At 38.4% G+C, this 22609-nt stretch overlaps 2 protein-coding genes across 4 annotated transcripts in view; one reads left to right on the forward strand and one right to left on the reverse strand.

Moving 5' to 3' along the window:
- Nucleotides 1-293: 293 nt before the first annotated feature.
- Nucleotides 294-21214, forward strand: LOC110839598 (ATP-binding cassette sub-family G member 1). 2 transcript variants are annotated; one of them, XM_022083966.2, is made up of 12 exons: nucleotides 294-462; nucleotides 2931-3839; nucleotides 5583-5700; nucleotides 7410-7599; nucleotides 9683-9828; nucleotides 10399-10637; nucleotides 12337-12462; nucleotides 12743-12879; nucleotides 15977-16145; nucleotides 16568-16668; nucleotides 17580-17735; nucleotides 19399-21214. In XM_022083966.2, the coding sequence occupies exons 2-12, from the start codon at nucleotides 3626-3628 to the stop codon at nucleotides 19741-19743; spliced, it is 1941 nt and encodes a 646-aa protein (XP_021939658.2). In that variant the 5' UTR covers nucleotides 294-462; nucleotides 2931-3625; the 3' UTR covers nucleotides 19744-21214. The 2 variants fall into 2 exon arrangements, with proteins under 2 accessions (XP_021939658.2, XP_021939656.2); XM_022083964.2 differs by lacking the exon at nucleotides 294-462 and adding an exon at nucleotides 595-889.
- The window catches only part of Trim9 (E3 ubiquitin-protein ligase Trim9), a 260942-nt gene continuing 248607 nt past the window's right edge, over nucleotides 10275-22609 (reverse strand). For both annotated transcript variants that reach the window (XR_015534669.1, XR_002546544.2), the window contains one exon: nucleotides 10275-10696. The gene's annotated coding sequence lies outside the window, so the exon portion shown is untranslated. The remainder of the gene's footprint in view (nucleotides 10697-22609) is intronic.

Below are 22609 nucleotides of genomic sequence, written 5' to 3' on the forward strand. Positions count from 1 at the left end.
TTTCGTATGATTGCCGTAGGGCTTATTATTATGAAATAAACACGGTATCCAATTATACCAAACATTACATGCTTACGGCTTAATTTAGGTGACCCCAAAATTTAGAATAATTTAATGATACACGTGTCCAAATAATTCCCCTCCCCTCACCGGTCCTACGTGAAGTCCTTTGTTCATCTGCAAATCACTCTGATTATCCTCAACACACACGGGTCGTCACAGTCCACAGGGCGGTACAGCACTTGTACGTTAGACGTATTTGTCTACAGAAGCATTCTTCACAAAGTACACACCAAAGTCAACCACACTGCTAGTAGCCTGCAGACACGTATGTAAGACTCTGACTCGAACTGAACCTCGGCAGATCGACTTGGAAAGTTATCCTGTTAACATCACGTAAAATATACGTGTCTTTTCATAGTCTGACAGTCGTAGAAACGAGGAGCCCTACATTTGACGAAAGTAAGTGATCTGGTGACAAGAAGTGGGATTTGTAAAAATTGCGCTTTGAAGAATCTTCATTTGAACTTCTAGTGAGTGACGAAATCACAATTACAGGATACAATCCGACTTAACTCATAAAATAATCGTTTTTAGATCATAATAAAAGCTATACTATTGAAATTGAGTACCGATTATATTGACAGAATATTTTCCATATTTTATCATCATATAAAACACTTACAAAATAATGAGTCTATATTGATGTTAATGTGCTGTAGATTAAATGGTATTCTGTACAAATGACTCAATCTCGAGTCTGACATCACATCCACAAACCTGTTTCAAGGTCAGCGAAATCAGAAAAAGTGTACATAAGATATTATAAAGCCTACCAGTCGTTTTAGTGCCTAGTGGGAACAGAACCGCAACATCGAGCAGCTGAAAGGTAAGAGAATGTATTCAGATCTCAACGCAAGGGTTTTTTTTTAACTAACAAATCAGATGCGAGAGAAAGTACATATTAAAAAACAAGTTCTTCAGGTTAACCATTGAATATTAATTTGTGGTTTAACGACTCTGACTGTAAGAACGTGGAATGATAGTGTTTTAAATGAACTGCTGATTGAAAAGAATATAGAATGAAGCTGTTGTGGCCTAATCAGATGCTATACCAGTAACTACCAGGAGAGACTGAAAAAACCCACAAAAAACCTAAGTCACGACAGCCGATCTCTGGGTTTATATTTAAAACAAAACGCCTTCCGAAAATAACGCAAGTGTGCCAACCAATTGGCCACGACGTACATTCCCGTAGCTTAATTTATTGTTATAGAATATTATAAAACATAAATAAAATCCATCGTACATTGTGTAGGCTACATGTGTTTATTATATGGGTTAAATTTAAGTTTAATTAGATATTTTATGTTTACGTCCGCGAGTAAGTTTTTCAGCTGTGTACACTGTAAGATCAATGAACAGTTAACGCCACTACAAACACTAACAGGTGCATTACTTATTACATAAAAAACTCTGTACGCATCTCTTGTCTCCCCATTCCACGGAAAGTTATACGTGCCCAGTGGAGGAGCCCCAATTTCATTACCAAAATCTGCAAATAAAACATCATAAAGTTCGTCGTTATGTATTATCTTTGATTGCATATATAAACCTATATTTCATCCAACATTTAAATTTGTTTTCCAACCATTTCAAGAAAAGTGTCTCATACACGTAACACAACGGATAAAATAATTATTTTATACATAAATAAATGGTTTTAAACTGAATGCAAAGAACATATTACAAATATTAAGCACTTATTTAACTTTTGCTATTTTAGTTTCAAGACACGGTATTTAAATCTGGACCAAATTTAAAACTAACTACTGATATATATTTATATATATATATTACTGCTCGTTCATGAATTTTGTTTATACGACATGACCTATGATCAATATTTTAATACATTTGTGTCCTTGAATTTGGCAACATCGCCAATGACAATGCAAGAAATGGCATGAGTCTTGACAAATAAATAAATGTATGTAATTAAAATGGTAATTCGACATTGCGGAAAAAACCTCCACAAATATCCGCAGAGCTACGAGACTGCTAGTTGCGACATTAATTGTCTGCAAGAATACATTAAACGTGAAGTGCATTCGTGTATTTTTTTAAGCTCACAATACTGAAACGAGACATTAATTAGATGATTACAAAATCAATGGTTGTATCGACGCGCGGGCTAAGACCGCTTACTTACACAGCCTTTATAAATACACTGTTCATAATCACCCCATCATTCGATAACACTCATTTGAGCTACTGACAACACAGAACACAGGTAGAAATTATCTGTCATAGAATGTATTTACATATTTTCCATATAAGAATTTATTGAATGTTACAGATCTCACAGAGATACATTTTTTGTTTGAAAACAATACTTTCTGTACGACAATACTTTGTTTTTCGTCAGAAAACCTACAAGCTCGATATATTAACGAGTATACATACACAGTGTCCCAAAAAAGCAAATACACAATGGTGACTCATGTAATCGTAGTGTATATATACATTTTTGGGACACCCTGTACATAAGTGAGATGAAATATTAAATAAATTATTAGCTTTCGGCAGTGTTCATCTCCTTCCTGCTTGTAGGAACTTAAGCGTTGGCCGGACGACAAGAGTGCATTAGATTTTAATTAAATAGGATATATGGGTCTTATCTCCCTGCTTCTGGGTCAGGAATGGAATCACTGGCGAACTTATGTGACCACGGTAATGAACCTTCGGATCAATAAATACTGTGTTCTACGACAGAGAATTTCTTGACAATTTTAAAAAAATACAAATATTAGGTTCTGAAGAACTCCCTGTTACATAGAGTTTATATTTCCACTTCTGAGAGTATAAACGTGCCCTGCGAACTCAACGTCACTGTGGATTTCACACGTGTTTGTATGTGTTTGTTCCAGAGAGCGTTCAGGAAGAAAGAAACCTCGCAGAGGATCTGCACTTGTCAAGAAGCCAGCATCACATACGATAACAAGCAATTTTATTACGACTGACCAAAGTCCATTTGCGACTGCTGTATACATACGTAGTGATATTTTCACATTCAGTCAGTAGCATCTTGTTCCAGATTCACTCGCGAGTACTGCCCTGCGAAACCTGAAAAACGAGTTTGAGGAAGATCATCTTAGCTTCGCGTGTTGGATCAAGTCCGGTCGCCATTCGTTACTTAACTCAGCCTCTGACCAGCAAACTGCTAAAGTGCTGACCAGAAACTTTATAAAAAGACTCGAAGAACAATTTTGTTACAATAATATTCGTTATATAATTTAGTTCTGGGTCTAATTTACAACAAAATACATCGGAGATCATTTCAAAGATAACATTATCTTCTTGACACCCACAGAACTGTGATAATACGAACTTATAAAAACCAACCGTGATTCAGTGACACGCGCCATTTTGATTCTTAAGAAGTTAAGAAAGAATCTTAAGTGAATTCTTTCTACTTGATTGTACCTTATACATCGCACGCGAGCACTTCCTAAAGGCGAGAAAGTGTAAAAAGTATTCAGACTTACGTAAAAGAGTTTTTAGTGTAGTTTACATTAATTAAACTTTAGTAAATTGACATTACAGTGATCATATAAGTGCAAGAATGTCTCAAGAACCGAGGAGCGTAGCAGTCCAACTGGAGACGTCGCTTATGTCTTCAGCTGTCATCGCATACAAAAGTGAAGGCAGTGGACATGTTGAGATTTCCGGAAACGGAAATAGTTACCAACAAACATTCTCTCGTCTCCCACATAGGACACCAATGGACATGCAGTTCGAAAATATTGGATTTACGGCTTCTCTCGGATGCAGAAAAGGTACGGTATTTTAATTAAAGCTCCACGTACGCATAGAATATTTATTATTGCACGTACGAAGCTTGATATAGATGGATCCTAGGTTCTCAGGGCGGTGAGTACGAAGATCACCGTCTTCTGGGTTGTAGCGCTGTAAACAAGTTCTGTGCTCCCCCCAAAAAGGAACTTCTGTATTAGGAATTTAAACTACAATTGAGTTCTGTTTAGCGCCAAAAACCTCGATCAAACCACAAAAATTTCTCATACCTTCCGAAACAACAAAAGATACACAAATTCAATACCAAGTGTTATGAAATCTCACAGATCTTAAGATGTAAACTCTACAAGGTTGAAAAATGACAAACCGATAGTATTATAGGCTTACTTATTACAAGATTATATTCACAATACAATATTTACTATGTATTCCCGTAACTGTGGCATTCATGTCATCAAATGTAAGGGCAAAGTCCGTCTTAGTAAATAGAATTAAAGAAACAGTTTAAAATAAACAAAATAAATTTATATTTTGCTAGAGATAATCAATTGACGTGAACTAATTTATCGCTCTTATTATGAACACACAAAAACACTGCACTTTTTACAGAAATGTTTCATCACTTCAATCCACTCGCTTGTTTCAAATAACAAGAAATAATTACAATAATTTGCTTCAATAGTAGGCCAATTAATCTACTACGAAACAAATAATAAATTGGAATAAATTACCAAAGGCTCATTTTCATTAACTTCTTAACTCACATTTTGGCATAAATTCCTTGGCCGACTGAGCTACTACAAGCTTCTCAAAGAACGTCTTGCGTGGGGTAAGTTATGTCAGTCGTCATCTTTTTAACTTCCGCCAGAAAAATACATAAATAATACAACAAATTTTCTGTCACACCTCGCAAATCGCCACACATACAGACTACGCTTACTGCTGAGCTAACCTTCCTAAATAAATAAATAAATAAATGTGAGATGACACTCCTAACATGAATTTTGTGCAATTTTAGCAATTCTGTAAGTACGTATTCATAAAAATGGCTAATTAATGTATTCAAAATATCTTGCTACAAGCAATCACGCCCGACGTCTTCAGATAAGCTTCACAGTGTAAGGAAATCCTTGGTTGTTAACTGTGTCAGTGTGAAAGAAAACCACGATACGCATAAGTAAATGCTTCACGAACAGCAACAGACGATTTCGATGCGAAGTAATAAGTTCGAGAATGATCGATCACACGTTCTACACGTGAAAACGTCATGTCCGTATCTGGAAGGCTTCTGGAAGGAAAACTGGGAAGACGAACAGCGGTCCAGGAAGTAGGGAGACCTTGACTCGAATGTCACGGGGACATACTTCCGATTTAAATTTTTTTAATGTTGTTTGGGTGCGTTTTACACGGAACACGCTGTATTCCGTAAAAGTAAAATAATGCTCCAGAGTTTATTTACCTACGATTTATGAGGGTAATATCGAAAGTTAGATCGGGTTTATGAACTGGAAAGGAAGTGACACGAAATGTCTGCACCCTGTTGAAGGTACTAACTACCCTGGAATTTGTCTGGAGGAACTGAGAACCGCATAGAAAGTTTCAGTCAAGAGAACTGGCATCCATAAAGATATATGAAAGTGACGTTAAGTATTAAAACTCTCCAGCTTCTGGTTACTTTATAGTCAATAGGCCTACAATATTACTTCTTTGCTAAAGCGTACTAAAAACGTTGGTATTAACATACTTTAACCTGTTTCGTTACACAGGGAACAAGAAGATTTTGCACGAACTTAATGGCAGATTTCTTCCGCGACAACTGATAGCCATCATGGGACCTTCCGGAGCTGGAAAATCTACTCTACTGGACATTCTTTCTGGTTACAGGTAAGGAACGAACAGATAAATCTCTAACGTTACCAATCGATTATTACATACGACTTCCTTTTATGTGAGTAACACAATCCGGTATAAAGATAGAAGAAAAGTGACGAACATTAATTCCATTACGTGTGTGTGTGTGTTTAAACATGTGGTTTCCTTACTCCATGAATCCGACCGTTACTAAGAAAAACGCACTGCCAAAACATCGAAAAAAATTGTTGAAACTCTTGAAAGTCAAACCTCGTGGTAACCTAAAAGCAAACGTTCATAACTGGCAAAACCCAAGTCACTTTTCCCCCTCGTTCCACTCTACTGTTGTCAGCGTCGTAAGGATGTGTCTTACATCTGAAGCCCTGAAGATGTAGACATCATGTTCTTTCCGAAACGTCGGTATCTACCTGAGTCTACGTGGCATCACAACCCAGAACATCACTGCCATCTTCACCGTCATTGGAACATCAAATCTCATTCTCTTGCATGTGGTCCTGGTATTATGTATACCAGGCTATATATTTGTTTCATCTGCCTAGGAATCTTTAAACGAAAAAGTGTGTTGTCCACCGTCAGTGCTTCATAATATCTCAGTCGTGGTCAACAACAAAATCAAACTACGAAGGAGATGGTCGTTCAGGCTTATTAACCTCTTCTAGCCTCAATTAATTGATGGTATATTCAAGGTCATCCTGTGTCTGTTCTTCCAAATGGTCTTACATCATTAGTTTGTCGGTCTTTTATGTGGTAAAGCCACGTGGACTTGATGGTCGACACCAACGTTTCAAGGAGACACACTGTCTCAGAAAACGACAGGCATAAATTCACGAGATACAGAGAGAGTAATTTTTTCTAGCCTCTTCGTCCAGACCGACTCTGAGGACCACCTCCAATAAAACGCGGTCGGAGCGTTACGCTGACCACATGCCCCCCATCTGGTGCCGAGGATTAGAATGAGTAGGATAAGAAAAAACTCTCCCCTCCCCTGAGCGCGTTTTGCAGGCAACATAATGTCCTATTTCTACCCTCAAAGCGACCAAATGCAGAGCGCTTGTATGACGTCTCTTATCAACCACACAGACTTTGTTCTTCCGGTTTGTTTCGCCAGAATGAGTCAGCTCCTGAAGTACATATGATCGACTGGTAGTTCAAAACTAAGTGTGTTAGCAAAAGCGATCACGCTTATCAACTTAATTATACCCTGTGCAGTAAACTATTAATCGTGGGCTATTAAAAACGATAACCTGACAGTTCTCTCCACAAACAGATGCACTGTTCCAAGGTTAATGATCAAAGATCGTATGTAATACGTTCTTTTGTTGTTAAAAAAGTTTAATGCTCAGACCATCTGCAGTTTGAGATGACTGCAAGATCAAAACAGATCATTAAGTTCATTTAAAATCCACCAATTATATATTTGATATCTTTCATCATCATCTTTCATCTTTGATATCTTACAATCCGCGTCAGGTGGCTGAAAGGTGAATGAACCATTTCTTCCTCCAACGTTTCGAGAGCAATCTCTGCTCTCATCCTCAGGGCAGCTGCGAACAGACGGGCCACCAGCAACACGATGGTGCCCTGAGGATGAGAGCAGAGATGGCTCTCGAAACGTTGGAGGAAGAAATGGTTCATTCACCTTTCAGCCAGCTGACGCGGCTTCAATTAATTATGTATTTCATTTGACAACATTTTTCTTGTTTCTCTGTGTCTGGGCACAGAATTACGAACGTAACTGGCTCTGTGATGCTGAATGGAGAAGAGAGAGACTTGAATAGCTTCAGACGTCTGTCATGTTACATAACACAAGAAGACCGACTGCAGTCACTACTCACCGTCTACGAAAATATGAAAATAGCAGCGGATCTTAAGCTGGGGGAGCACGTCTCAACAAAAGAGAAAACCGACATCGTAAGTATAATTACCAGGTTTTTTTTTTTTTTTTTTTTGGTCGAGTATAAAACTCGATTCGGCGCTCCAGTGACAAACGACATTTGCAGTAAATTCGTAGGCTCAAGATTGGGGGCAGAATTCCTCTGAAACTTTGGTATCTAACTACAAGTCTACACGGCGTCACAACCCAGGAGATCATCATCATCATCATCGTCACCGCTCTGAGAAATTTTTATCACAAAAACCGACAGTATTCGAGAATAAATTTTGTCTGAGATACAGAAACGAAGCCTCGAAGGGAAAACAATACATCAGGATGAGATTAAATAAAAGACAATGAGATTTTGGGATATGTAACGTGTACATACAACATAAAAATTATCATAAACAGATTTTCTTCATTAAATTTTTTTTAAAAAAATGCCAAAATTATCACAATTAACAAAGATGTTGACGATATTAGCCCACCTGCAAAGATTTCTGTCTTCTGGGTTGTTACGTCGTGCAGTCTGGTACAAGTTTTATCGACGTTTCAGACTTCCTTGCCAGGGCAATGAGACTACTGTAGTATAATTTTGTAAATCCTAAACCTTTTACAGCCGAAATCCAAATTGGAGCAGACTTTTGTTCCATCGATTATCGTTTCATTTTAGCTAAATACAGAGTCTGACATTAACTGGCAGCTGTCACGTGTACATATCGAAATCCTGCATAAATATTATTTTAAGGATTTTAAGCATGAGTATACGACTGAAGTGACATTGCCCACATTCATATAACAGCTGTGGACTGATTGAACATATATAGATTAAATTTGGTACGGGAGAAATTCGAAATCTAAAGAAATAAAATGCAGTTTAAATTGGGTGGGCAAATTAGGACATTACATTATGATGCGTGCATAAAGGTCACTTTGTACTGTCAGAAAACCAGCAGAGAAACGCAGGAGATTGGGCCAAAATGGACACGTGGTTTTTGTAAAACGTCCATTAGGAAGAACGAGAGATAGACGGACAATTAAAATTAAGGTGAACGTTGGAGAATCAGGAAATGCTGGTGGAATGGTGGCTGGACGAGATTTATGTGATGGTTTGCTTTGGTATTAACGATAAGTGTTACTATAAATTAGTTAATCAGGAGAGTCAAATAATATGCGCTTCAGATAGAAAATTACAGGAGCGAAGGCGGGTTTAATAAAAGAAATCGTCACTGTGGACTTTGATACTTTGCGGCATTAGATGATAGCATTCTCAGATTAAAAGTGTACTCTGAGGATACAATCAAGATAATGTTTTTTGCAACCCCCCCCCCCCCTCTCACAAGATTAAGGTGGAATGACGCATAACCTGAAGTTACTGCAAACTTCCAGGTCCAACCTAACGCCCTTTGTACTGCACTGAATTCACACAAACTTGACTACGTAATGGTATTCCCAGAAGATATAATTATTTGTTTACAAGGAAAATCGGTTCCAGACGAAGTCCTTGAAAGTTTAGAACTTAGTTACGCTGTTAATTTATTCTGCCACAAGAGAGCGCAATGCAATATAAACACCTGCATTACAACCTTGTGACAATACAAAATCAGAACAAAGACACGTTTCTGTGACAGACATTTTAATTCTTAACGCAGGCAAAAATGTTGTAATGAAGAGTCTAATTATTTCTAATCAACTAGCGACTTTCTGGACGTAGGACAAACTGGCGTTGCCACAATACAAAGACCAACGTCGTAATACAGGACTTAGTTTCTAACTGTTTCAGACAAATACAATTAGAAGGAAGGCTGCTTTGGAATAAACATAAAATACGCTATTCTTCTGCTAATTTTCAAAGTGAATGTCATTGAAAGTCTAGGGGAAGTCGTTAGGACCCCTACTTCGTACTCAGGAATACCAGGTTCAGAGACCGGCTATCCTGATTGAGAAATTCTCGCTGTTTTCCTTGATCCCTCCAGGTATATGCCGAGACAGTACCTTAGATTGTATTCTGGGATGTTGCGCCGAGCAGTCTGAAACGTCAGCAAACAGGCCTACGGACAAAACTTTCTCTCTGATTCATTTAGAAAACTTTTCTCAATTCAGACTCTCTTGATATTTCAGATCGACGAGATTCTGGTCACACTGCGGCTGTCAGATCACGGGAACACTCGCGCAGAGAGACTTTCAGGGGGGCAGAGGAAACGCCTGTCTATCGCCCTGGAGCTCATCGCCAACCCCCTCTTCCTGTTCCTGGACGAGCCCACGACGTAAGTTCCCGTTCACAGTCTTTTTAAGCCCCCCCCCCCCCCCCGAGAATGTTCTTGGGGTGCATTCGGAAAAGCTTATGTTGGCGGAGAGTAACAAATCAAACCGTGATTGGACAGAGGAGCGAGGCGATATCCGGAAGGAAATGACAACATGGTCCAGGGGAAAAAAAAGTTCTTTATCAACCAAATGGGGGGGGGGGGGGGCACGAGGTGATAAAAGTAACCGTGAAACCTAAGAAGGACAGGAGAAAATATAAAATTACGAAGGAGAAGTGAGGGACTCTCTCGAGGGCTGCCAGAGAAACATAGAGTAGCAACTTGGAAGTTGGGAAACATCTCAGAATTTATTTGAGAGAAAGCTGAGGCTATTAATTTATTTGAAGACAAAGTCTTTCACGTAAAAGGTCCGTTCCTACCTCAAAGAAAAACACAGTAAGATCAGTTGGTTAATGCTGTACAAGGAAATAATCCCTGTTTCTTTTCAGAATCACACGAAATCCATACAGACACTTTGTGGGCGAAATTCTATTCTGAAAATTATACGGAAAAGGATGTAATGACATGTTTCAGAGGTCTGGACAGCTCCTCATGCACGCAATGCGTGTCCCTGCTGAAGCTGTTGGCCCGACAGGGACGCACCATCGTCTGCACAATCCATCAACCCAGTGCCTCGCTCTTTCGAATGTTCGATCACGTGTACGTCCTGTCTCAGGGCCTCTGTTTGTACCAAGGCTCGACTCAACAGCTAGTTCCGTACCTGCAACAGCTACAACTTCCTTGTCCCAAATACCACAACCCCGCAGATTATGGTAAGCACCACGACTCTGTTCCTGGTAAAATTGAATTCTCAAACCGAGACCCGTAACATCTGTAACACGAAAAATAGTAACCCAGTACCGGAAAAAATTATTATCGTCAGTACTTGGCAGTGTCATCACCCTGATGATGGAGGCAGCAAGCGCCTTTGAAACGTTGGTCAGTTTCTGCGAGACTACTACGCGCAGCATCCGACATGAACATTTTTTATGAGAAATTTAGTAAAACCTTTGGCAAAAAGTGTCAAGATTTCGAATAAGCTTCTACTCTCTGCCCTGAGTTTGTGAGCAATATGTGGTTTCCGACACTGCAGTACGGTTAAATCATTTACAAGCGACGGTATTTCTGTCTAAACATCGTTACAATGAAGTTTAGACAGTGATTACAAAACGAAAATTCTATCAGTTACATTTCTAATAGAAGCATTGTTTGCCTAAGCGATAAGACACACATGCATTATCATATCCATAAGTCAATGACCCACATATCTAATCTAGTTCACAACACAAAGGGATCACGGAAAACAAATTTATGTTAAAAATGCTTTGAATTCTGGGCTTCATAATACTTGAAGATTTCCGTCTCCTGGGTTGTTGCGCTGTGTAGTCTGGTCGATGTTAACCAACGTTTCAGAGGTCATACTGCCTCCGTCATCATCGTGTTGCTCACAGTGTCTGATGGAAATATTATTATCGTATGTAACATCAATGTCATTGAGTAGTTAAGCACAAAGCGTTGAAGAAAAGTGTTTAGAAAAAGCTAATCCATGTACGCAAAGAGTTTGAATCCTTGGCCCCCACTAGTGACGTCAGAGTGCCAACGTCAACAGGAAAACCTGTTTCTCCCAGCGCACAGAGATACAAGCTAAAACAAAAGTTTTATCACAACCGAATGAACGCGTTCACACGAAGAAACTTTACAAAATAAAATATTATATCCTTCTCTACAAGTTTCGTGACAGACATGTTTCGATCTGTTGACAATCACTTGTATGTGTCTGAAAATGTGTTTAGGATCTCGTGTGAAATTCTAGTCCATCTTATGCATTTGAAAAAAAAAAAAAAAACTTTTTTAGCCTACATATTTACTTACAAAGCACAAATTAACGCCTTAACGTAGCACTAAAATCCAAGAGACGTCATAATTATCCACAGTAAACTTTCGTAATTAAAATTAAGCATCAGGACATATACGAATACTTCAACGCAATCTATCCGACATCATTATTCCCTGATAGAAAAGTAATCGAAATAAGGTGATGTGTTGTGTTGGGCAAGGCCGTGGTCTAGGCAACACGGAGTTTTTCTCCGTGGCATCCCAACAATTACTCCATTCACACACAGAAGAAGGCTATGGCAAACCACTTCTGGATCATCTGCCAAGAACGTATATGAACAGGTCCCAGTCCTAGAAAAGGATGGAAGGATCCTGTTCATATGGACTTGTCGTCAGACAGAACACTAAATAAATAAAAAATAAATATAAATCATACATATATTAATGTCCAAACATATATCAAAATATTTATATGATTAGAAGAGAAGAAAAGAGATAAAATTGGTCTGATTGTAAATTAATTATTGTTTCCTCTGTTGTAAAATATAATATAAATCTAAACGCAGTTTGTTCAATAACTTACAACAGCCGCCAGTGGCACAGCTAGATTGATCGATGTGTACAATTATGTTGCAGTAATCGAGTTGGCTTGCGAAGAACATGGGAAGGAAAAAGTTGAAAGAATGGTAGAGGAGACGGACAATGGACGAAATCTCAACTGGTTCAAGTCGCTTGACCCAATCACAGCTTCGACAACAGCAGGTAGGTGAACCACAATCCTTGAGTTTTAATAAGACGATCCGGCTTTGGGTCACTGTTGCCTCCATCAGTACGGCGGACCTCTGAACCGTTTGTAAAAAAAAACTCAGAAGACAGGCATCTTCATATTCACCGCCGTGAGAACCCTAAATCTCACAAGGATGCAGTATGCTCTTCCGAAACGTCAGAATATACCATCAAGTCCACACAGCGTTGCAAACCCCGGAAGGATCTTCTCCGCCGTGAAAATTATAAATCTCACAAAAATTAATTATACTTTCAGTTGAACCAATGATCAGACTAGCGGATCCCAAACCCTCGACGAAAAAGGATTCCCGTAGAGGACTCCAGGAGACATCACAATGGAATCAGCTGAAGGTGCTGCTACGACGAGGTTACATAAAATCCAAAAGAGACAAGGTAAGTATAAGGTGATCCAAAAAAAAATGTATACACAGCAGGAACTTTCGTGGCCGTCTGTCAGTTTCTCAATGCTGCCAACTGTGCAACAAAGCTGACGGTGGCCATTTTGATTAAAACTTCGCTAATTTAACAAGCGCCAATGTTGAAACTATGTAACGGTTTAGTATATTAAAATGTCTATTTCATTCACTGAATGTGTGTGTATATATCTTTTCGGGACACTCTATATGGGACCTGTTAGTGTTATAATTACTTCTGAAGCCGAACTAATGAAAAATTGATAAAATGGAGGAAGAATATTGACAGACAATACGTTTAACGGCGAAAACTTGCATTTTCGGATATAAAGATTCCTAGGCAGTGCCCACTCGTCTTCATGGTTAAGAATTCGGCATTAACATTTGAGGGCGACAGTCGGTGAAATATTAATATTGATATAATTGTGGCTATTAGGAATAATAATAAGATAGTGTAATTGCGTCATATTGTGAATATTCTAACAATTATTTATTTCAATCCGTCTTATCACAATATTTAAAATTTCTTATAATTAAGATAATAAAATATCATTGATGTTCCATATCGATTGATCGATTTACATTTTGGAACATCCTTTACACAACATGTTTCAGTTTTTATAAAACTATCATCAGGTGTAAAATATTTACGAACTTAAAACTCAAATATGATTCCATTTAGTGATGTTTCATGCCATTTGTTTTTCAATTTTGGGCGAGGTGTTGTCTTTTCTTAAATTTTATCAGATGTACATATCGGTCATAGTTGAGTTTTAAGTTCGTAAATATTTTACACCTGATGATAGTTTTATAAAAACTGAAACATGTCGTGTAAAAGATGTTCCAAAATGTAAATCGATCAATCGATATGGAACATCAATGATATTTTATTATCTTAATTATAAGAAATTTTAAATATTGTGATAAGACGGATTGAAATAAATAATTGTAGGAATAATAATACCCGCTGAAACTTATCGGGACATGAAAAATATGTTTTTATAATATAAATCATTAAGTTACCAACGACTTAAAATTAAAATCTTCATAACGTGAGAAAATGTATTTAATATTTATTAAGAAGATAAATTTTTTTCAACTCCTGGGACAAATTTTGGGAATAGAGAAGATGAATAATTTCTCATGTCCACCTTTTCCTACGACGCCCCTTTTGGAAGAAAGAGGATGGAAATGATTTTCGCTGTACCCATGCGAAAAGCCTTCCCTCAGAACGGAAAGTAGATCAGATGTAACAACAAATGAAAACCGCAGAGTATACAAGTTTCCCGCATTGATGTCGGACTCACAGTTTGCTGAGTTAACCGGTTAATTCAGAGATTATGGTTTGCATCATTAGACCTCGTATGTCACAAAAGCGTTAGGTCAATCGCAGATAACTTTGTTTAAAAAAAATATGCTTACATTTTGGTATATAAATCCCCTTACCCGCCACTCGTCTAGCCTAGAACCTTCATGACTTACTCGAGAGCCAACACGTGCGAGAGCTACTTTATGTTAACGCGTAACGAATGGACATTCTTTACAAAAACAATTATTTTCAAAAATACAGAATAAAACAGCTTTAAATCATCGTTTTTAATATTTCGAAAATGATAACGTATATCAGTTAAATTTGGTCGGTGTTTGCGTCCATCCGCAAGCATGGATTATCGACTTCTGTTAATATTAAAATAGATTATTATCCAAATACTTGCAGGTTTCCTTAAATATCAAATTTTATCTTTCAAATCTCAGTGGTAACTATATGTACCACTTCATTTAACACTCAGCAATTTTGTATTTATTTGTTTCGTGTGGTTTTTAGTATAAAAAGTTATTATTCCTTTAAACAGCGTTAACCAGTTGATCTTTGGTGAAGAGTTGTTTTCTTCGCGGTACGGACTGAATTATTAATTACCTCGTGGTTTTCTGCTTCTAAGGGTTACAGTTATAAATCATTGGGTATAATGATGAACGTCAATCATGGGCTAGGAAGGAAGCGGGCAATCTTTAATTAACATTCCGAAATTACAAATAATATGTCTCCGGATTAAGAATCAAACCACGGTCTTCCAAACCATGAGACAGCAGTGTTAAGCATTACATCTCCAAGTTCCAGTTCCTTACAAATCTTTCACCGTACGTGCAGAAAAGTAAGACTTATTTTAAATGAAAAATGTCCACTACGGAAAAAATTAACAGACATTCTCCAATATTAAGCACATGGCACGCCACTGAAGCCGTTGAATCAAGCAAGATAACACAGAGAACTACTCTGACTTATCAGGGCAATGTCTTCGATAAAAAGATAAAACAAGTATTAATTGCTACAAACTGCGAAGTTTTGCCAAAGTGGGGTTTGGTTCACAGAGCACTGGATTCGAAAATGTCGGATGTAAGTGGAACGAAATGACTATTTATAATTTATGATATAACGACAGTTATCCGACATGCATAGGAATGGAAAATTAATTTGGCACCATTTTACAAAATAAAAACACGAAGGGACAAAGGGCTCCTCAGATAAGAATCCCAGGGTTTCGCAAAATACAGTTAAGTCACCAACTAACCTTTTAAAGCTGAATGGTAATTATGTGTCCCACCTGATTTAACAACCAGTAACTGGTGGTCTAGCGGTTAGAACGCTGGCCTTGTAATCCTGGGGTCTCGGGTTCGATTCCCGGCGGTGCCCGAATTTATAACTTGTGTTGGGCAAGGCCGTGGTCTAGGCAACACGGAGTTTTCCTCCGTGGCATCCCAACAATTACTCCATTCACACACAGAAGAAGGCAATGGCAAACCACTTCTGGATCATCTGCCAAGAACGTATATGAACAGGTCCCAGTCCGAGAAAAGGATGGAAGGATCCTGTTCATATGGACCTGTCCTCAGACAGAACACTAAATAATAATAATAATAACTTCATTTTGTATTTATGGGTTTCGTATGATTCTCGCTGTAAACAGATATTATTTCCTTAAACCAGTTAATCTCTGTAATGGTGAAGAGTTGTGTTTTCTTCGCGGTACGGACTGAATTCTTTAATATCATTTAAACTGTGTCCTTTTTCTGTCCAGACGCTAACACGCCTTCGGATCGTGGTGAACATCGTAGTGGCACTAATGCTCGGAGCCCTCTTCTACGGGGAGGGCAACGAAGGGTCCCGCGTTCTAGACAACTACAACCTGTTGTTCGCGTGCCTCATACACAACATGATGACTCCCATGATGATTACCATCCTTACATGTAAGTAAATAACAGACTGACGCCCGTCTATCCGGACGCAAAATCTTGCACAAAGCAACAGAAATAAGGAGAAATTTTTTTTTTACCATTAAAGCGGGAAAAATCTCATCCAAGTATCCGCAATTTCGTTTTAACCATTACCAACCATTAAAAAAATAAATCCTACTGAGGTTAAGGCACAGTAATTTGTTACAAGGAGGAACTAGGAGATTAGTGAGAGGCTAAAAATAAAACAGATCTAAGATAAATAAGGTGCAGATTTCATTCATCTGGTTGAAGATACGAACATGTGACGTCCTTTTGAGAATACGGAAATGAACCTTCAGGTTCCCATGAAATGCAAGAAATTTCTTGAGTATCCTTCTCTTTCCCTTGAAGTGAACAGACGATACAGAAGCTGAGACGTATTTATTTGATTTCAGTTCCGTCAGAGATGTCAGTTCTGCAGAAGGAACACTTCAACAGATGGTACTCACTGAAGTCCTATTACATATCCATCACGATAGTAGACATACCTGTAACGGTAAGTGAAGTCGTTCTCGACCAAACAATGTATCTCGTGTAATTAAGGGAGTTTGTTTCGAAACGACGCGATATGTTAAGACTACTCTCTCGAAAGAGAGGAATATTTTCATTACAAAATCCACACGCTCTAAACCTATTACAAAAGTTATCATACAAACGAAGATCAGATGGGCACCGCATGTAGGACGCATGGCAAGATAAACACCTATAAAATCTTAGTTTAAAGAGTACAGTTGGGACACCTATTTACCATCAGAAGGCCTTTCCAATTTATTCATTCTAGCTGTTTATTTTAAAGGGTGCTACAATCGGGATCACTAAATTCTTGGATTATGTCCATAGTCTGTGTTAAAATAATACTACGTTTCGGAAGCTGGATCTGCTTCCGTCCTCAGGTTAAAAAGTAGGGATGGGCTAACCACAATCACTGTTCTTTCTACGAGATCCAACTGAATAGGTGGCACTCCCCACTTTTTAACCTGAGGACGGAAGCACATCCAGCTTCCGAAACGTAGTATTATTTTAACACAGACGATGGACATAGTCCAAGAATTTAGTGATCCTGATTATGGATTTTTTTAGAAAGGTTGTGTAAACATATTTGTAAAATATAAAAAAAGTTCCCTGACAATATCAAAATTTATGAAGATCATATTTCATCATCCTTCAAATATTCACTGATATTATTTTCTTAGATCTGGACGATCACGAAGTCATTACATGATTCCACGCATCAGAAGAGGGCGAACTTTAAATAAATCTTTGTAAAGATTAAAACGTCGAATGTTGACATACACATAATTGTGGTAACTGCCGCATGAGTGTTCTTTATATCATTTCGATATGTTACACGATAAATACTTCACACGTCATTACAATGAATTAATTTTTGAATTTTTACATTGACAGGTTGTGAGTTGTTTCCTGTTTGTCATCCTTGTATACCTCATAAGTGGACAGCCAACAGACATGACCCGGTTCAACATGTTCTTTGTCATAAGCCTCTATATAGTATATGTGGCAATGAGCTTTGGATTGCTGATTGGTGCTTTATTTAATGTTGTGGTAAGTATAAGTGAAGACGAGTCAGTAAAAATAAAAATTCCTTGCTTTCTTAAGCTCAGCAGTAGGCGAGCGTAAGTGGCCAGGTTCACAATCCGAACACCTATATTAATTTAGCGGGAGGCTGCGTCAGGACTGGAACCAGTCTGGCGGAGGTAAAAAAGTAAAGTTTGTCCCACTATGCGCCATGTAGGCGTTTTGGGGTGAGTGGAGGTATAGCTCCTCTCTTCCTTGACCTCGGCACTAGATGGGGGTGAGTGGTCAGCATCACGTCCCGGCCGGCTTTACCCCCGGGAAAGGACCCCGGTACCCATTGTAGAGGAGGCTGGGTGGGCCCCAGAGCCGGTCTGGACGCAGAGGCTAGAGGAAAAATCCTCTGCTCCCGTCGGGGATCGAACCCCGGTCGTCCAGCCCGTAGCTAGTCACTATACTGACTGAGCTATCCCAGCTCATAGTCTGGCGGAGGTAGTTTGAGAAAAAAAAATCTTACTCCTAGTGGGAATAGAAACAAAGCGTCTGAGATCTAAAGTTCTCATGGCGCTGAAGGTGTCTACTGTGGTCTTCTTGGTGAGACGCAGGTTAACACGTTACTCCTAATCACATGTAACCACCTACGAGACCACAACCCACGTTACTAGGATAACAAACTGAATCTCCCAAAGGATTATATATTTTAGTATTCCAATTCATGCAAAATTTCTGTAATAATATTTCAATATATATATATATATATATATATATATATATAAAAACGCTGTATCTAACAACATTTGTAGGCGAGACTGTAATGTGCTGATGCAGGTACAATTAGAAATAGATGAAGTGTAAAACTGAGAAAATTACCAACTGGAAAATCACGAGTTAACTGTTCTTTGATTTGTACGGTTCATCAGATGGGCCAAAGATGTGGAATGAGAAATATATTAAGAGTTTCTAAGAAAAACCTCACAGAAAGCTGCTACTCAGAAGACTGTGATTACATTGGCTGAATAACAGAAACAAGTTGGGATTTTCGTTTTACTGACAATGAAATTTCATTCAGGCAGCATGTCGAAGCACTTTCAATGAACGCAGACATTTGTGTCTGATACTTGCAGATTATGTATAATACATAAAAGCACTATATTAATCAAGTTATAAACCAAAGAATATAAGACACAATTACTCCTTATGTACCACTTACTTTAAATTTAAATATTTTTGTATTTTATCCGCACAGTTTAGAATTCCCAGCATAAAGAACAATTATTTCCTGAAATAACATTAACAGACTCATATTTTTCAAGAGGATGCACTATTTTATTCTTAAATATTTAAATGAATCACGAGGTCCACAGTGACCGCGCGGTCTGAGGCGTGGGCCTTGTGCCTCTTGGTCTCTGGGACCGTGGGTTCGAATCCCACTCAAGCCATGGATGTTTGTCCGCGTTTTTCTGTGTTGTGCCGTCCTGTGTACAGGTAGAGGCCTTGCGACGGGCCGATCCCTCATCCAAGGAGTCCTACCGAATGTCTACAGATCGAGCCAACGAAAAAGTTGGGGCCCGCAGTGCTCAGGCACTTGAAGAACGGGTCGTTCCCAGTAGCCCCAGTTAAATGAATCTCCTCTCATGTTACACGGAATGTTTTAATGCACATTACAGTAACTTCTGATACATCTGTCTTTCAGAATGGCACGTTCCTGGGTCCGACCATTTCAGTACCAGTAATGATGTTTGCTGGATTTGGAGTAAATCTCCAGGACATGCCTAGTTACCTCAAATGGGGCACGCATATCAGCTACCTTCGATATGGGCTGGAAGGATATATAAGTGCCATTTATGGATATGGGCGAGAGATCTTGGACTGCGTGGAACTCTACTGTCACTACAAGTTCCCAGACACGTTTCTGCATGAGATAGCCATGACAGGGGATCAATTTTGGAAAGATGTCATTGCACTGTCAATTATTCTTGTGGCCTTGAGAATATTAACTTACTTCCTGCTAAGGTGGAAACTTCGTGCTGTGCGATGATATCGACTCATTTGTTTTATTCAGACCAAGTTCCTTAGGTTAGGATTCATAATTCTACCACACAGCTTAATTCCGGGACCAAACGCATGTGACAGATGACGCTGGCTCAATATTTAAAAAAGTGATTTTATCAACTTTTCCACTGATACCCTAATCTTCTATAAAATATTTTAATTATAAATGGGGAAAAAAGAAAATTATTATTTGCCCTCACTATGAACGTTAGGCAACATTAGACCTGGTCTGTACTTCGGTAATTATACCTTTACGATGAATGGCTTGCTTCTCTATGTCATTACAACTAAATCAAAGAACTTATCAACTTAAGATTTCTGTCTTCTGGGTTGTTGCGACGTGTAGTCTGGTAGATACACCACCAACGTTTCGGAGGTCATACTATTTCCGTCATCAGGACGACGAATCGCGTAATAACCCAGAAGACAGCAATATTCACAGCTGTGAAAACCTCAAATACTGCTTATGAACTTAAACTGGAGTAGTGTAAAAACCAAATGGATTTGTGACATTACAGTTATTTATCATAAATATATGGCTTACTCGTAAATAACAACGATTTAAGTAAAGAAATATGGTACGTGAAGAGTACGTCTAAAACTTTGTCTAATGACAGTGCCACAGCCATACAAAATGAGGAAATCCATCAGAACCTCCGACGTGACAGTCCCCAGTAGATTAGATTATAAATTAATCCTAATTGCTACACGACGAAAAATGTAACCTTGTCAGTGTAAGCAATTTGAATGACCTTTGCCCCCAAAGTTGTTCATAAAGAAGTTACCCCTCCACTTTTCTGTGTCTTATTTTGACAAGGAAGAATGCTAACACCGGTTTGGGAAGAGAATACTCGATTGCGATAAACGTGTACTATGAGCAGGAACTTAATGTCGTCCAAAAGTGAAAACAACACAAAATTACAAAATGTGCAATGTGACGAACTCTGTGATTCCATCAGTTTGTCAGGATGTTAATTTATAACCTATATAATCTTATGTGATATATGTACGTAAAACTTGTTATTCTCAAGCAATGCAAACACAATTTATACGAATTAATGAAAGTGAATTTATAAAACTTATTCTAAGACGTTCGTTATATGAACGCTGTATTAACATTTTATAGAAAACAAACAATGTTACATTCATACAGGGTATCTATACGAAGATGTTATTTTTTGAGAGATACTACCTAAGTAGCCACAATTACAGGAACAAAATCATATAGACCATCAATGGTACAACGGTATTTAAAAAGGAGCTGAATATAATGTACTCACAATCACTGCAAATGCTTTGACACGCAATGAAAACAACGACAGCGCTCGAAATTTAAAATTTAAAGAGTAAAAATCTGATAGTTAAGTTGCTTGCGTTACAAATAATTCTACAGTGTCCTATATTTATATTCAGAATTTATATACGTCAACTGTGCAGAATAAATTTCACCCAGCTTTCCAGCCTGTCTTAATTCAGCATTCCTAAGGGTATTTCTATTTGTAGCTTAACCCAGTAGCTGCCTCCTTTCGGAGGTTTCATAGTCTTTAAAGCATGCATTTATGAGTAGTGAGTGACCAGCCCACTGACTCTGCACAATTTCTACTGACTCCTAATTTGACTGCCAGAGCCATCTAGCAGTGAAGCAGTGAATCAGGAGAGACTTGGGTGAGAAATGGCCGCTGAATTTTGCTTACAAAACATCTCGTATCATGCCCGCAAGGTTCTTTTACATGCCATAAATCTATGACATGGGACCGCCGGCTTTATTTCCTCTCCGAAGGAAGTTGTGCTACAGATTTTTACCTAACGGTATTTATTTTATTTATTTAGTGTTCTGTCTGAGGACAGGTCCATATGAACAGGATCCTTCCATCCTTTTCTCGGACTGGGACCTGTTCATATACGTTCTTGGCAGATGATCCAGAAGTGGTTTGCCATTGCCTTCTTCTGTGTGTGAATGGAGTAATTGTTGGGATGCCACGGAGGAAAACTCCGTGTTGCCTAGACCACGGCCTTGCCCAACACAAGTTATAAATTCGGGCACCGCCGGGAATCGAACCCGAGACCCCAGGATTACAAGGCCAGCGTTCTAACCGCTAGATCACCGTATTTACCTACTGTTAATTATCTGCACTACCAGTTTCCCGTATGCTATTATTATATTGTACAACTTAATTCTTTATCCAGATTTTATTTTACTAATGAGTAACCCATCAGTTGTCATTTTGACCGTTTAGTATGGGTCTTATTTCTGTTACGATTTCCAGTGAACGTTCATTTAAACGTTCACTTTGCTATCTTCTGCAGAATTTATTCCTCGCCACCCAAGCAACTTTAATAATACTTGCTAAAAGTCTCTCTTCACTGTACTATTAGTAATATGACCTGAACATAAACATCTGAAAATTTCCCAGAATTACATAAAAAATAAATGACACAGAAGTAATCAGTCACGACCTAATTTAAGGTACCATTCTGGCACTTGGGAGACTGGAGGGACCAAATACACATCACAAGGATCTCAAGACAGAAAAGACGTCATCTGTACCGAGTTTTGAACCCAGGACCGCAGCAATATGAAGTAGGATTCCTAATTATGAATCGTCACCCTGATGATGGAGGTAGTATGCACTATTGAAATGTCAGTCAACTTCCACAAGACAACATTTTGCAATATCTCAAATGGCTGTCATTTTGTAACGTAGGCCTACTTTAATATTGTAAAATGACGGAAAAATTTCAGGGCTCACAATAATTTAATTTCTATCTCGTGGCCAGTCATTACGTAAATGTGGGCATCCACTGTCCGACTTGAAAGAAACCTGAACTACTATTTTTAACATCCAATGTTT

The sequence above is a fragment of the Zootermopsis nevadensis genome, unplaced genomic scaffold (assembly GCF_977971745.1).
Source record: "Zootermopsis nevadensis isolate Lab colony 2312 unplaced genomic scaffold, Znev_1.0 Znev_ptg000011l, whole genome shotgun sequence".
NCBI classification, from domain to species: Eukaryota; Metazoa; Arthropoda; class Insecta; order Blattodea; family Termopsidae; genus Zootermopsis; species Zootermopsis nevadensis.